Source organism: Salvia miltiorrhiza, chromosome 8, assembly GCF_028751815.1.
Source record: "Salvia miltiorrhiza cultivar Shanhuang (shh) chromosome 8, IMPLAD_Smil_shh, whole genome shotgun sequence".
NCBI lineage: Eukaryota > Viridiplantae > Streptophyta > Magnoliopsida > Lamiales > Lamiaceae > Salvia > Salvia miltiorrhiza.
In genome coordinates this window covers 52699644-52714158 of record NC_080394.1, presented here as the reverse complement: position 1 = coordinate 52714158, position 14515 = coordinate 52699644, and the positions used below count along the sequence as shown (strand labels likewise).

The 14515-nt window shown below is 35.7% G+C and overlaps 2 protein-coding genes and 1 long non-coding RNA gene across 5 annotated transcripts; 2 read left to right on the top strand and 1 right to left on the bottom strand.

Moving 5' to 3' along the window:
* Positions 1 to 943: 943 nt before the first annotated feature.
* Positions 944 to 2679, top strand: LOC130999039 (putative UDP-rhamnose:rhamnosyltransferase 1). Its single transcript, XM_057924508.1, has one exon. The coding sequence runs from the start codon at positions 1159 to 1161 to the stop codon at positions 2509 to 2511; it is 1353 nt and encodes a 450-aa protein (XP_057780491.1). The 5' UTR covers positions 944 to 1158; the 3' UTR covers positions 2512 to 2679.
* Positions 2680 to 9984: 7305 nt separating this feature from the next.
* LOC130999033 (uncharacterized) lies at positions 9985 to 14242 on the bottom strand. 3 transcript variants are annotated; one of them, XR_009093381.1, is made up of 2 exons: positions 13703 to 14242; positions 9985 to 10651 (listed from the first exon to the last, which is right to left on the bottom strand). It is a non-coding gene; the product is annotated as an uncharacterized LOC130999033 (long non-coding RNA). The 3 variants fall into 3 exon arrangements; XR_009093382.1 differs by having other exon boundaries at positions 9985 to 10583; XR_009093383.1 differs by having other exon boundaries at positions 9985 to 10574.
* LOC130999031 (putative UDP-rhamnose:rhamnosyltransferase 1) lies at positions 11126 to 13211 on the top strand. The gene has a single exon (XM_057924501.1). It carries the CDS (start codon positions 11586 to 11588, stop codon positions 13026 to 13028), a length of 1443 nt encoding a protein of 480 aa, XP_057780484.1. The 5' UTR covers positions 11126 to 11585; the 3' UTR covers positions 13029 to 13211.
* Positions 14243 to 14515: the final 273 nt, after the last annotated feature.

Below are 14515 nucleotides of genomic sequence, written 5' to 3'. Positions count from 1 at the left end.
GGTAAACGACGTCCACCAACGTCACGTTTTAAATTAATATCGCCACATTGGATAATTTCGGTATCAGCTTTGGCCAGAAATTGCCTTGATGGGAAAATTGAGAAAAATCGATAGTTGATGGATTTTAATACGAAGTTTAAAGATTGAGGAAAAAAACGAAAATTAACTATAGTTTATGAATTTAGAAGCAATTAACCCTTGTTTTTAAAGTTCATATTTTGAATTCATGAATTCCTAATAATAAGATTTTCTTTTCCTCAATTCCTGTGAAGAAACCTAAATGATAAAGACTTGATGTACTAACAAAAAATTTAGGGTTCAATTTCCACTCCTTTCCAACTAGAAAATATTTTTCTTTCGCAAATAAAAATCAAGCAAACAAAATTCCACAAAGGAAAAATTAAAAATTGAGCGGATATGTCACTGTAAATTGTAATGTATCGTCGGCAACGTTTCTATTCCAAATGTATTGTTATCACTTGTCACAAATATGTGTCCCATTTTCAGAAGGAAATAAATTCATATGTATCTCACTTCACAAAGTTGTTGGCTTCTTAAATTTTATGCAGGCGAAGTAAGTATGATTTGTGGCTCTGATTAAAATAAAAATATTTTGACAATTTATAAGTTTTTTGAGATAATGAAGTTGTTGGCTTTTTGAATTTTATGCGGGCGAAGTAGGTATGATTTGCGGCTCTGATTTAAAGTGAAAATATTTTGACAATTTATAAGTTTTTTGAGATGTTATATCAAACACCCTCTTAATGGTTCAATAGTCATTCTAATTGTAGAAATTGTTTACTATTTTTACATGCGGATGTTTTGATACTTTTGTACTATCTTCGCCCACGAAGAGTATAGTCCTATTTTGAATTTGACACGAATTTAAATAAAATGATTGACATGTATGTTTTTTATGGATAAAAAGTCCCACAATGTAAAAATAAGTGATTGTAACTAAATTGAGTGTCTGAGACATGTTAAAAAGAAAAAAGTGAAATTATGTCCAAAAAATAAAACGTGGTCCAAAATTCACGTTTGATATCTGGTAGGCCAAGGATAATAAACATGGAGATTTTTTTTGTTTCTTTATAAACATTGGTTCACAACCTCAAACCAATATACAGACACCCACAGTGATCACAAGAGTTAGTCAACATGAAAAAGGGTGGGAGTGAAGAAAATGAGGTTCATGTTGTGATGCTGCCATGGCTGGCATTTGGTCACATGATCCCATACTTGGATCTCTCTATTGCCTTAGCCAAATTCGGCATTCATGTCTCCTTCATCTCTACTCCCCGAAACATTTCAAGACTCCCCAAAATCCCACCAAATCTGTCACAGTTCATCGAATTTGTGGCCCTTCCTCTCCCCAAGCTCGAGTCGGATCCCCTGCCGGAGAATGCTGAAGCCACGACCGACATTCCGTTGGAGAGAATGGATGATCTGATGATTGCTTGTGATCTCCTCCGAGAACCTGTCAAGAAAGTGATTGCTGAGAAATCTCCAAACTGGATATTAGTTGATTTCTTTTACCACTGGGCAGCTGACATCGCGCTAGAACTGGACGTCCCATTGATACTTTACATTGTAGTATCTGCTGCCTCTGCTGTGTTCTTCGAGGGCCAAAGACAGGCGAGTACGTCGCCTCAGGACATGACAGTCCCTCCGGATCATGAAACTGAAGCAAGCACACCTGGAATGGAAGCTGCAGCACGCGTAATTAGAATAACCCAAGGATGCAAGGCCATTGTGGTACGCACTTGCCCGGAACTCGAAGCTGATTATTTGAAATCATTCTCGAAAATGACTGGCAGGCCGGTGATTCCAATGGGATGTCTTCCACCTGAGACGGTGGAGGAGGCGAGTGTTAATGGGGAAGAGCCGTGGAGCGGGGTGTTTGGTTGGCTTGACAAACAAAAGCCAAAATCAGTAGCGTTTATCGGGTTTGGGAGTGAATGCAAATTGCAGAGGGAGGATATTCATGAGATAGCATATGGGATTGAACTATCCGGGCTTCCCTTCATATTTATACTGGCAAAGCCTCTTTGGGGTGGTGGTGATGATGATGAAGTAGTGCCCCCAGGATTCGAGTCCCGGACAGCAGGGAGGGGCGTCGTGCAGATTGGATGGGCGCCCCAGAGGGAAATCCTCGCCCATCCTTCAATAGGAGGTTCGTTGTTTCATGCAGGGTGGGGTTCTATTATGGAAAATTTGAGACATGGAAACTACCTTGTGCTCTTGCCATTCATCTTCACTCAACCATTGGAGACAAGGCTTCTAGTTGACAAGGGTTTGGCAATAGAGGTGGAGCGAGCTGAAGATGGATCTTTTACGAGAAATGGCATTGCAAATGCATTGCAAAAGGCAATGGTCGCTCAGGAAGGGGAGGCACTAAGAGCCAGAACAAAAGAAGCTGCTCATGGAATTTTCGCAAATAAACAACTCAACCATACTTATTTCAACAAGTTTGTGGAGTATCTGAAAGATGGGGTTTACGAGAATAAGTAAGTTCTAATGGGAGCATTCGCTACATATGTGTTGTTATTATGTTTATTTTGCTAGAGTTGTTCAGGCTTATGCTTTTAGTCCAAGGCCCTTAGCTATCTATGTATGAGTTTGCTATGTTACTATGTATGTTTGTGTTTCATCAACATGAATAAAATACCAGTTCCTTTATCCATGTACATCTTTTCTCTGTTTCCTGAGAATACTAGAAAGTTAGAAACCAATCAACAAGGAGGGGCGTTTAATTTTGAGGATTAGCCTTAATAGATAAAAATAGTAAGGTTATTCACTAAAATGGATTGCAACTTTGGGGTTTTCCAAGACCATTGATTATTTCTATCATTTGAGCTAGTTTTGGTTGATGTACATCCTATTGAAAGGGTGAGACTGGAAAAATCCTAGTAGATAAAATACTCAATCATGCAAAGTAAACGCTATCTATATTCATGAAGCTCTCACATTCTCATTGACCAAAACTTGAACTAGTTTTAGACAAAGATGAGAATTCAAAATCCAGCAAGTTTCACTACATATATATTCATCATGTCACAGATTAAAATCTAGCTAACCTCAAAACAAAAGCACATCAACTGAGAGTGTCTCCGCGAGTAATGCCTAGCATAGCACCAATGTTGTTTGATGATGTTGACAGCCTCAACAAGGATATCCTGCTCTGCTTCTTTCTCCTACAGCACAATAAGCAGTTGTAGCAAACAAACAAAAAAACAAACAGATGTTGCAAAATGGGGTCATTACTATGAGCTCAGACATGTATACTGTCAGTGAATTTTTGAAATTCAGGACTCAAAGAAGCATATGCGGAGCTAAATGGATCATCCTAAATGCAGCCGCCAATTACTATCAAAATCTAATTCAAAACCTAAACTACCAATTGAAAAGGATCAAATACGTAAGCGACAGTCAGAGCTATACTTTTATGGTATCGCCAATTGAAAATGGTTGTGATATCAACTGCCCAGTGGTGAGAGAAAATCAACCATGAATACATGATCCAGTTTGGAGATTTCTCATAGAGGACTGGAGATCACAAGCAATCTTCATCAGATCATTCATCCATTCTCTCGGTTGGGGAGAGGAAGGCCACGAATTCCACGAATTGTGACAGATTTGGTGGGATTTTGACATGTTTTGAGGAGTAGAGATGAAGAAGAAAACACGAATGCCAATAGAGAGAGATCCATCAACATCATTTTCTTCTCTCCTCCTTCTTCCACCCTTGATTATTTTAACTAGTATGCCCGTTCGTGCACGACCAAAATCGAAATTAAATGATATATTTAAATAAATAAATATAAATATTAAATAAAATCAAAATATAAATAAATACAAAATATGTTTGAAAAATAAAATAAAATAAAACAATCCAAATCAATTACTCACTAAAATCTTGAATTTGAAAATGTAAATTTTCAAGGTTGTATAAAGTGGAATAAAAATTATTCGATAAATAAAATTAGCATTATACATAATTATTATAAAGTATTGTTTCATAATAATTATTTTCATATACAAACAGTTTATTTTATTTTTGATTTGGGGAGGGGAAGCGATGTGATTTGAACCTTGGACCTCACTGTTTGCACACAGGAGTTCGCACCGCTTGGTGTCCCCTTGGCGATCATATACAAATATAAATAAAAAGTAGTAAAATTTTAATGGAGAGAGAGACAGAGAAAATAATTTTTTTATAACTTATTCATTTTAAATTCATTTTTTAATGATTTTTATACTATATTAAATTTAAGGTGCACATTGAATATTCTTTCATGAATAAAATTTGATAATACTTACAAAATAATTAAAATATAAAAAATAAAAAGAAAAAAATAGTGAAAAAAATTGGTGAAAAGAAGAGAGATAAAAAGAAAAGAAAAAATGGAGGAAAAAAAATTGAATAAGTTGAGGCTGTGAAGCAATTAAATAATGTTACTTGTCTGCTATGCCTAATTCAGTGTCGGCTACAATTTTTTATTCCCATTGTTTATCATGTTTATATTAAAAGTATCTACACAACAGATAACCCCTTCTTAGTTCTTAGTAGTGGAACTCTCTGCACCCGCGATTTCACCCGCGATTTTTAATTTTTTTAGGGTTAATAGTGTTTTATGTCGCGAACTTTTAGTGTTTCTTATAAAATGTTCTGAATTTTTATTTTCTCTTAAAAAATTTGAATTTTCATTTTTTTTTTCCATAAAATATTCTGATATACAAAATTTGGTAATAAAAAAATGAATTATCTTACCGAAAGAAATATTTTGGTGACCGTCATTGTTGGAAAATAATATTAGGAACCACCATTGTTGGAAAATGCTGAAAATTTGGGATTTTTTATCATCTTTCCGTCATCGAATTTTGTATTGCGAGAAAAAATTGAAAGTTTGAGATTTTTTAGGAGAAAATTAAAGTTTGGGACATTTTATGGAAAACGCTGAAAGTTCGGGACATAAAACACTATTAATCATTTTTTTATTATATTTTAAAATTAAATTAAATATAAAATTAATACTAATATAAGTTGTATTTTAAAATTCAAATCCAATCATGTATTTATTAAAAACTAAAATTACATTAAACTTGTTTTATATATATTAATTGAAAATTAAAATACAATAATTAAAATAAAACATTACAATAATTTTTATTACTATTTTATCCTTATTTTAAGGACAAATTGCATGAAAATACCCCACTTTATACCAAATCTGATTTTTTGACAATCTTTTTAATTGTGGCAAAAATTTCAACGAGCTTTCAATTTGTTGCAACGTCCGTCCGGAGTAATTTTTTGGCCAAATTAAATCTGAGTTGGCAGCCGGAATGACAACGTGGCCACCGAAATTGTTAAATCTCTCTCTCTCTCTCTCTCTCTCTCTCTCTCTCTCTCTCTCTCTCTCTCTCTCTCTCCACCCTGTTTCTCCTTCACGGGGCAGCAAACCCTCAACCCTCCTTCATCGACCTCCACTGCCATCCCTCTTCCCCCACGAATTCTGCCGCCTCGCGCCCCCCTGCAAATCCTCATCATTCTCCTTCACCAACCTCCGTCACCCCTCTCTCTTCCCCTACGATTTCCACCACCTCGCGCCCCTGTAAATCCTCATCCTCCTTCATCGACCTCCACCGCCCTCCCAATACCCTCCCCTACCAACAGTCCTCAAATTTCAGGTACCAAATTTCAGCGAGAACAATTCTCTCATTGTCTCTCCCGCTCCCTCACTTTCTCAAATCGCCGCCGTCGCCGTTGAAGAATTAGCGCGCGGTTGTCGTTCTTTCGAGAAAGAAACATGCAGTGGTGCCCTCCCTTTCTCCTCTTCCTGACCTTCAAGAATAGATCCACACATGCTCAAATGGAAACAAGAGTCGCGCGAGCCCAAGTTCTCTTGGCTGAGGCGAACTCGCCGCTGTCGCCTGAGCTCGCTCGTCGCCTCTGAAAGGGGGTGAGCCCTAATTCGCTCGCTTGCTACTCTTCGGCTTGTGTCGTCTCTTGAAAATCGGCGTCCCTCCTCTTACTTCACAGATACGTCGGCCCTCAAGCCGGCGGACTCGAGATTCTTCGACCCCCTTTGGCGGTGGAGAATCTTTAAACTTCTGCTTAATTTGGTGGTGGAAAACGGGTAGTCAGAGATGGTGATATGGGGAGACCCGAGAATTTTGGCAGATCTGGGAGGTTGTGGCGGCGGTAGAGGAAGTGAGAGAGAGGGGGAGAGCCGACGGGAGAGGAGGAAGGGGGATGGGGGAAGAGAGAGAGAGTGACGTGGGAGGGGTAAGGTGGCGTGGGAGAGGGATGGTGGGTGTGATTTGGTATTTTTGATGCCACATTGGCCTTCCGGCTGCCAACTAAGATTTAATTTGGCCGGAAAATTACTCCGGACGGACATTGCAACAAATTGAAAGCTCGTTAAAATTTTTGCCACAATTAAAAAGATTGTCAAAAAATCAGATTTTAGTATAAAGTGGGGTATTTTCATGCAATTTGCCCTTATTTTAAAGCATTTGTGTATTAAAATAAATATTGAATTTTAACAACAAACGATAATAAAAAATAATAATTAAAAACTAATATAAAAAATTAGAATTAAAACTATTTAGAAACTACATTATGTTGATTTTGTATTGAATCTCACACTAAAAAATGTATGTTTTTCTACAATGTGTAGTACACTATAAATAGTGAAGCCACATTTAATTAATTTTGTATTGAATCTCATATAAAAAAATACATGCTTCTCTACCGTGTATATAGACTATAGTGTAGTTATTCAATGCTTTTAGTCTAAGGTAATGTTTTATATGTATGAGTTTGCTATGTATGTTTTTATTTGATCAACATGATATTATCCATGTACACCTTCCATGTACATCTTACATCTTACAGTGGCTTTATCCATGTACATCTTCCATCTTTCCTGAGAATACTAGAAATCAATTAATTCGGGTCATTTACTTTTAAAAATTAATTTTGATAGATAGAAGTAGTAAAGTTAATTTCTTATTTACTGAAATAATTTGAACTTTAGAATATTTAAGGCTCTTGATTATTTTTATTATTTGAGTTAATGGAGAAATTCTAATATTGAGGATAAAAATATTTAATCATGCAAAGTAATCACTTTCTAATTTCGTGAATCTCTCATATTCTCATTCACTAAAACTTGAACACATAAAAGTACTTAGTATTTATTTTTTTTGGGGGGGGAGGGGGGTTGAACTCGATAATCGTACTTACTTTGGGAAGAATTAACACTATTTCCGCAAAAGGCTGTATAAAATCGTGTTATGGAGTAATATGGGTAAAATATTTGGAATCAAACTCGCATTCATTGAAATATTTAATTAATTTGATTTAAAATCTGACTCATTTTTAGACCAAAGACTCCCTAATTTTTGGACAAAAGACTCCCGGCTACTTACGCCATGCCCGAGAAGGGTAGTAAACAAATTAAATTATTTTTGTTCGATTTGACTTTCTATTCAAAATTTTGATATTTGTATTTCAAATTATTCGATTCGATTAGCATTCAAATACGAATATAAAAATATAATATTCAATTCGATATTAAAATATATATAGGGGCGGTTATTCAATAAACCACCCTTAGCATATAAATTAAGAACAACTTAAGACGGTTGATCTCGCTTGATTAGACGGCTGTGATTAAATTTAACATCAATTGCATAATTCGAATAATTAAACCATCTAATTCACACTTAAAATGACAAAAGGGTATAAAAGGTATGCCTTTTTGACTTTCCCAATCTGCGAAAATATTGTTATAATTTGGGATGCGATTCATCGGTGCAATTAAATCATCTACCTAAATCACCTTGAACCCTATGAACCGATTCAATCTCTCTTCATTTTTTTGAGACAAAAGAAAGGGGACGATGAACCAGTCGAGGCGGCGAAGACTTAAATCCAAACCTATTTCCGATCATATCAACCCTGTTTACCGATTTTCGACGATGTCACGAACTAAGCCTAGCCTTACCGGTAATATGTTGTGGTATGATCTTGCGCAAGGTTTTGGTATGGGCTATATGTTCTTATTTATTACACTTTTTAGTTTTGTAACCATTTTCGTAAACTTTAAATCTCCAAGGAATGGTAGAAACAAAGATAAGGGGAAGGCTATTAGTAATGGTTATACGGTCGCTGAGGGTACCATACCTTCTAATAAAGGTGAAGAATTTTTTATTACACATCTGTGAATTCTTAGTTGTTGTATGATTTTCCATGATTATTATTATGTTGTGTGAGTTGGAACAAGTTGTAGGAGGTTTTGTTCGATATACTGTTTGATATGACAATCTAATTTATTTATTTTTTACTTATTTTTGAACATTTATGATATTTTTTTGTTGCGTTTGTAGGGAAGCCTTACAACAAAATAAAGGGGAAATCAATAATTGAAAGCTTTGATGTTGTGGAAGATAGCCCTAGTGCTAAAAGAGGTTATTGTGAATGAATATTATATTTTGGTTGTATGAATTATTCGAATTTTGGAAATCATGAATTATGTGGAACGAATATGTGTGCTAAAAATATGAATTGTGGTTCATTAGTGTAAGCCTCTCTCTCTCTCTCTCTCTCTCTCTCTCTCTCTTTGTGTGACATGTAAGCATGTAGATCCCAATTGCAGACGAACTTATGCATTCATCACACTCCTGTGTAAGCTACACAACTCTATTGGACTTAGATGCCCAAATTTATCATCCTGTCAGTTGATTATCATTGTGCTCTTACAGCTACGATCACTTAATTCAGGCTTACCAGACAATGGATCAAGCAGAAAACGTTGCAGCACTTGAAGAAATTGGCTCAATGATCTCAGAGATGCCCGAAAAATCGCTACTTGGATGATTGTAATGACAGCTTAAGTATGACATGTTTGGGTTCAGCTGGAACCATCCACCAGTCTAGAATTTTCTGTTTCAAACTTGCGTGTATTTCAACTGTACGAATAATTTATACATTGTTAATGTAAAATTCGTACAATGTTGCATATTTGTTAATTAATTTATAATACAATCATTCATACATTTATAATGCAAAATTCGTACACATTTGCATTTTAGCTAATTCATAATCCAATAATTCGTACGTAAGCTGAAGAACTGACTTTATTTATTTTGGATAAATGTTCTTCAAAATTGTAGAAACTGTACGAATTTAATGTTGAAACTGTACGAATAATTCATACATTGTTAATGTAAAATTCATACAACGTTTCATATTTGTTAATTAATTTATAATCCAATCATTCATACATTGATAATGCAAAATTCGTACAAAGTTGCATTTGAGTTAATTCATAATTAAATAATTCATTCATTGTTAATCTTGTATGAATCATTATGTAATTGTGCGTGAACAAAGAATGAGTGAAATTAGGATGATATATTATCATGAGCATGAGGAATCTGATTCATTCGTCAGTTCATATCATGGCTCTCAATTATAGAGATTCACGTGTCCATCACAACAACTATGAGCATGTTCATACGAATTGAACGAACAAATTTTTATCAATATATGAATTGCCTTAGCATATGTGCATGAATAAAAAAGTTTGTGTATATTTCGTCAAGGTATTAGCAATGAAACAATGACTTGCTCAGTCCAGATTATTATATGTTTATACAATTTGTACGAATACCTATGATTCATGTATGAATCATTATGTAACTATGCGTGAACAAGGAATGAGTGAAATTAGGTATATTATCAAATTCTAGTTGGTTGTTTGCGTTTATAGAAAACAATAACATACCTTCATTCTCCATATGAATAATGAGCAATTTCTGCAATGTTCCATTAGAATATTCGATTTTTTTTTGTTTATGGCGAATGCTACATCGAGTGAAATACACTAAATATAACAAATACACCAGAAAATGTAGCAAGAACTAGAATCTTTCTTGCATTTTCAAGATCACTGAAATCAAGAAGTCTAATAATTTATAGAAACAAAACTTTGAATATTAATGAATCAAAAAGCAGAAAAGTTTCGTTACAGAATCCAATCCCTCATAGCCACACCAAGCTAAAATTACAAACTGTATACCCCAATCAAGTATTAGGAAAAAAAAAATTATGATCTGAGCAACCTATTGTACACAAAACAATATTACTATACAAATATAGACGTTTGTCAAGAATGGACAACAGATTAAGGTGGTTTGAGAAAAACTCATTTCCAAGGGCATCGTTTACAACCCACAAGCGATACGAGAATACAATCACGATTTTTGACGACGACTTGGACAACTTCTTCTCGCCCAAGACCATGAATATTCTTGGGAAGAAGGATCTCTTCTTCTTCTTGAGAAGCTTGACTTAGGGAGACGTATTTGTTCCTGTGTTGCTTGTGAACGACTTGGGGCTCGATACCTGATGGAGAGGCGCGGATTTGAATGTGCTGACATGGCTCTTAGCGTCCAGCCTCTCATCTGAGCCTGCCTTCGGGCTCGGAGCTGACTCTCCAGCTTTTCGTCTTTGCTCGTGCTCGGAGCCTACCTTCATTCTCCATATGAATAATGAGCAATTTCTGCAAAGGCTGGGACAGATCGTTTATTATTTTTTTTTTTAACTTCTAGTTCTGTGTTTTGCTTGTTAACGTGTTGCCTACAAAAATAAAGGGATTAATAATTTAATTGTAATTGAATAACAATCCCCTTAATTAAGGAAATGATGATAACCAAAATGAGAAATTACCTTTCTATCCTATTATTATTGGCAGCGTGAATTTCAGCCTGATTCTTGGGATCAAATCTAACCATTGATTGATCTTGATCCATTGGTTAATATTGATTCTTAATTTATATACTAAATCTAGTTCTTATTTTAGCTTAACCCTATATATATATTAAAATAGATATAAAAATATAATATTCAATTGTATATAAAATTTTCAATCGCTGCAAATCTATGAATCACAATTGAGCATTTTTTGTGTTTATTAGGTAAACATATTAGATATAGTATACCTATATTATTTACAATATTATTTACATATTTTTCCCTTCCGAGTTTTGAATCGAATAGCATGAAAAACGAATTGAATACTCGAATCAAATTGAATAATTCGAAAATGACATCGAATCGAATTTAGTATTCAAAATCAAATCGAATATTAAAATATTTTCATAAATATGAATCAAATATGGCGTTATTCGCTTCGATTAGATTACAATCCTATTCCCGAGCTAAAACACAAAATCCAAATTACAGAAGTGACATTAAATTTTTACCCCCAACTCCCACATGATTGAAATGCTCGATTTAAGTCCATCAAATGGCCGAGAGATATATGCACTTACTAAGAAATTGTTTGAAATAGTTTATTTGGGGTAATTAAGATAGTTGGTACAACTTCAATTATTTGATATCATACAGGCCAAGCATGATACACGATGGGAAGAAAAAATCAGTAACCTACAGTCAATTAACAATTTACCCTATTTAATTGGTTCACAGCCTCAAATGAACATCACTCTCCCACCAATTTATACATACACACACACAGAGTGATCAGAAGAGTTGAAGTTAAAGAGTTGATATGAATAAAGGTGGAAGAAAAATGAGTGAAGAAAATGAGGTTCATGTTGTGATGCTGCCATGGCTGGCATTTGGTCACATGATCCCATACTTGGATCTCTCTATTGCCTTAGCCAAATTTGGCATTCATGTCTCCTTCATCTCTACTCCCCAAAACATTGCAAGACTCCCCAAAATCCCACCAAATCTGTCAAAATTCATCGAATTCGTGCCCCTTCCTCTCCCCAAGCTCGATTCCGATCCCCTGCCGGAGAATGCTGGAGCCACGACCGACATTCCGGCAGACAGAATGGATGACTTGAAGAAAGCCTGTGATCTCCTCCAGGAGCCCATCAGCAATTTTATTGCTAAGAAGTTACCAAACTGGATAGTGGTTGATTTCTTTTACCACAAGGTGCTTGATATTGCAGAAGAATTGAATATCCCTGTAATATTTTACCTTATAGTAACTGCTGCCGCTGCTGTTTTCTGTTGGAAACCTGAGTTTCTGGCTGGTGAGGGCCAAAGACAGACGAGGACGTCGCCTCAGGACATGACAGTTCCTCCAAATTGGGTTGATTTTCCCTCACAAGTAGTATGCAGGAATCATGAAGCTACAGCTATGCATAATCTCTTGTATGGTGCAAGCTCATCTGGAATTCAAGATGGAGCACGCATGACAAGAATAGCCCAAGGATGCCAGGCATTTGCTTTACGCACTTGCCTGGAACTCGAAGCTGATTATTTGAAACTATACTCGAAAATCACTGGCAAGCCGGTGATTCCAATGGGATGTCTTCCACCTCAGAAGGTGGAGGAGAGGAGAACTATAGGGGAAGAGCCGTGGAGTGGGGTCTTTGATTGGCTTGACAAACAAAAGCCAAAAGCAGTAGTGTTTATCGGGTTTGGGAGTGAATGCAAATTGCAGAGAAAGGAGATTCATGAGATAGCATATGGGATTGAACTATCCGGGCTTCCCTTCATATTTATACTGGCAAAGCCTCTTTGGGGTGGTGATGATGATGAAGTAGTGCCCCCAGGATTTGAGTCCCGGACAGCAGGGAGGGGCGTCGTGCAGATTGGATGGGCGCCCCAGAGGGAAATCCTTGCCCATCCTTCAATAGGAGGTTCGTTGTTTCATGCAGGGTGGGCTTCTGTTGTGGAAAATATGGCACATGGAAACTACCTTGTGCTGTTGCCATTCATCTTCACTCAACCATTGGAGACAAGGCTTCTAGTTGAGAAGGGTTTGGCAATAGAGGTCGAACGAGCTGAAGATGGATCTTTTACAAGAAATGGCATAGCAAATGCATTGCAAAAGGCAATGGTCGCTGAGGAAGGAGAAGCACTAAGAGCCAGAACAAAAGAAGCTGCTGATGGGATTTTCGCAAATAAAGAATTCAACCATAGTTATATGAAGAGGTTTGTGGAGTATTTGAAAGATGGGGTTTACGAGAAGAAGTAAGTTCTAATGGGAGTATTCGCTACATATCTGTTGTTATTATGCTTATTTTACTACAGTTATTCAAGCTAATGCTTTTACTCCAAGTCCCTTAGCTATAACTGTTTTCTATGTATGAGTTTGCTATGTTACTATGTATCTTTGTATTTGATCAACATGAATAATACCAGTTGCTTTATCCATGTACATCTTTTCTCTACTTCCTAAGAATACTAGAAAGTTAGAAACCAATCAACTAGGAGGGACGTTTAATTTTGAGGATTAGCCTTAATAGGTAAAAATAGAAAGGTTAATCCCTTGTTTACTAAAATGGATTGCAACTTTGGGATATCCAAAGACCATTGATTATTTTCTATCATTTGAGCTAGTTTTGTTTGACCCTGACGTATATCCTATAGAAAGAGTGATTGGAAAAATCCTAGTCTTGAGGATAAAATACTTAATCATGCAAAGTAAACGCTCTCTAATTTCGTGAAGCTCTCACATTCTCATTGACCAAAACTTGAACTCCCAAAAGGTATGTCAAAAAAGATAATGGAATAACACTGGAAAATTCAAGAAGGTGGCAACTTAGTTTTAGACAAAGATGAGAATTCAAAATCCAGCAAGTTTCACTACATAATTTGCATAGCTGTATCTAGTATATTCATCATGTCACAAATTAAAATCAAGCTAACCTCAAAGCAAAAGCACATCAACTGAGAGTGTTTGATGATGTTGACAGCCTCAACAAGGATATCCTGCTCTGCTTTTTTTGAAATTCAGGACTCCAAGAAGCATAAAATGAATCATCCTATGTAAAGCCCTAAATGCAGCCGCCAATTACTATCAAAATCTAATTCAAAACCTAATTTTAAAGGATCAAATATGTAGAGCTATACTTTTATGGTATCACCAATTGAAAATGGTTGTGAAATCAACTGCCCAGTGATGAGAGAAAATCAACCATTATCCAGATTGGAGATTTCTCATAGAGGCCTGGAGATCACAAGCAATCTTCATCAGATCATTCTCTCGGTTGGGGAGAGGAAGGGCACGAATTCGATGAATTGTGACAGATTTGGTGGGATTTTGACATGTTTTGGGGAGTAGAGATGAAGAAGAAAACACGAATGCCAATAGAGAGATTCATGAACATCATTTTCTTCTGTCATTCTTCTTCCACCTTTTTTTATTTTAACTCAATAATTTTTATTCCCAACCGAGAGCCCCTTGGAACTCTCTGCACTGCGACTTTTAATTTTAATTTTTTATTTATCATATTTAAAATTAAATTAAATATAAAATTTATAATATAAGTTGTATTCTAAAATTCAAATTCAATCCTATATTTATTAAAAACTAAAATTACATTAAAAAATAAACAATGTAGTTAAATGGCCATAATGAAGATTGAAAATCAATTTTTGGCCCCTAATGCCATTAATTAGGTAGTATGCCTAATTTGCCCTTTTTACTCGGCCGCTGGGGTGATTGTGCGACCGCTGGAA

Bases quoted from the DNA above. Each gene is read 5' to 3' on its own strand.
- LOC130999039 (XM_057924508.1), top strand. From the start codon at position 1,159: ATGAAAAAGGGTGGGAGTGAAGAAAATGAGGTTCATGTTGTGATGCTG.
- LOC130999031 (XM_057924501.1), top strand. From the start codon at position 11,586: ATGAATAAAGGTGGAAGAAAAATGAGTGAAGAAAATGAGGTTCATGTT.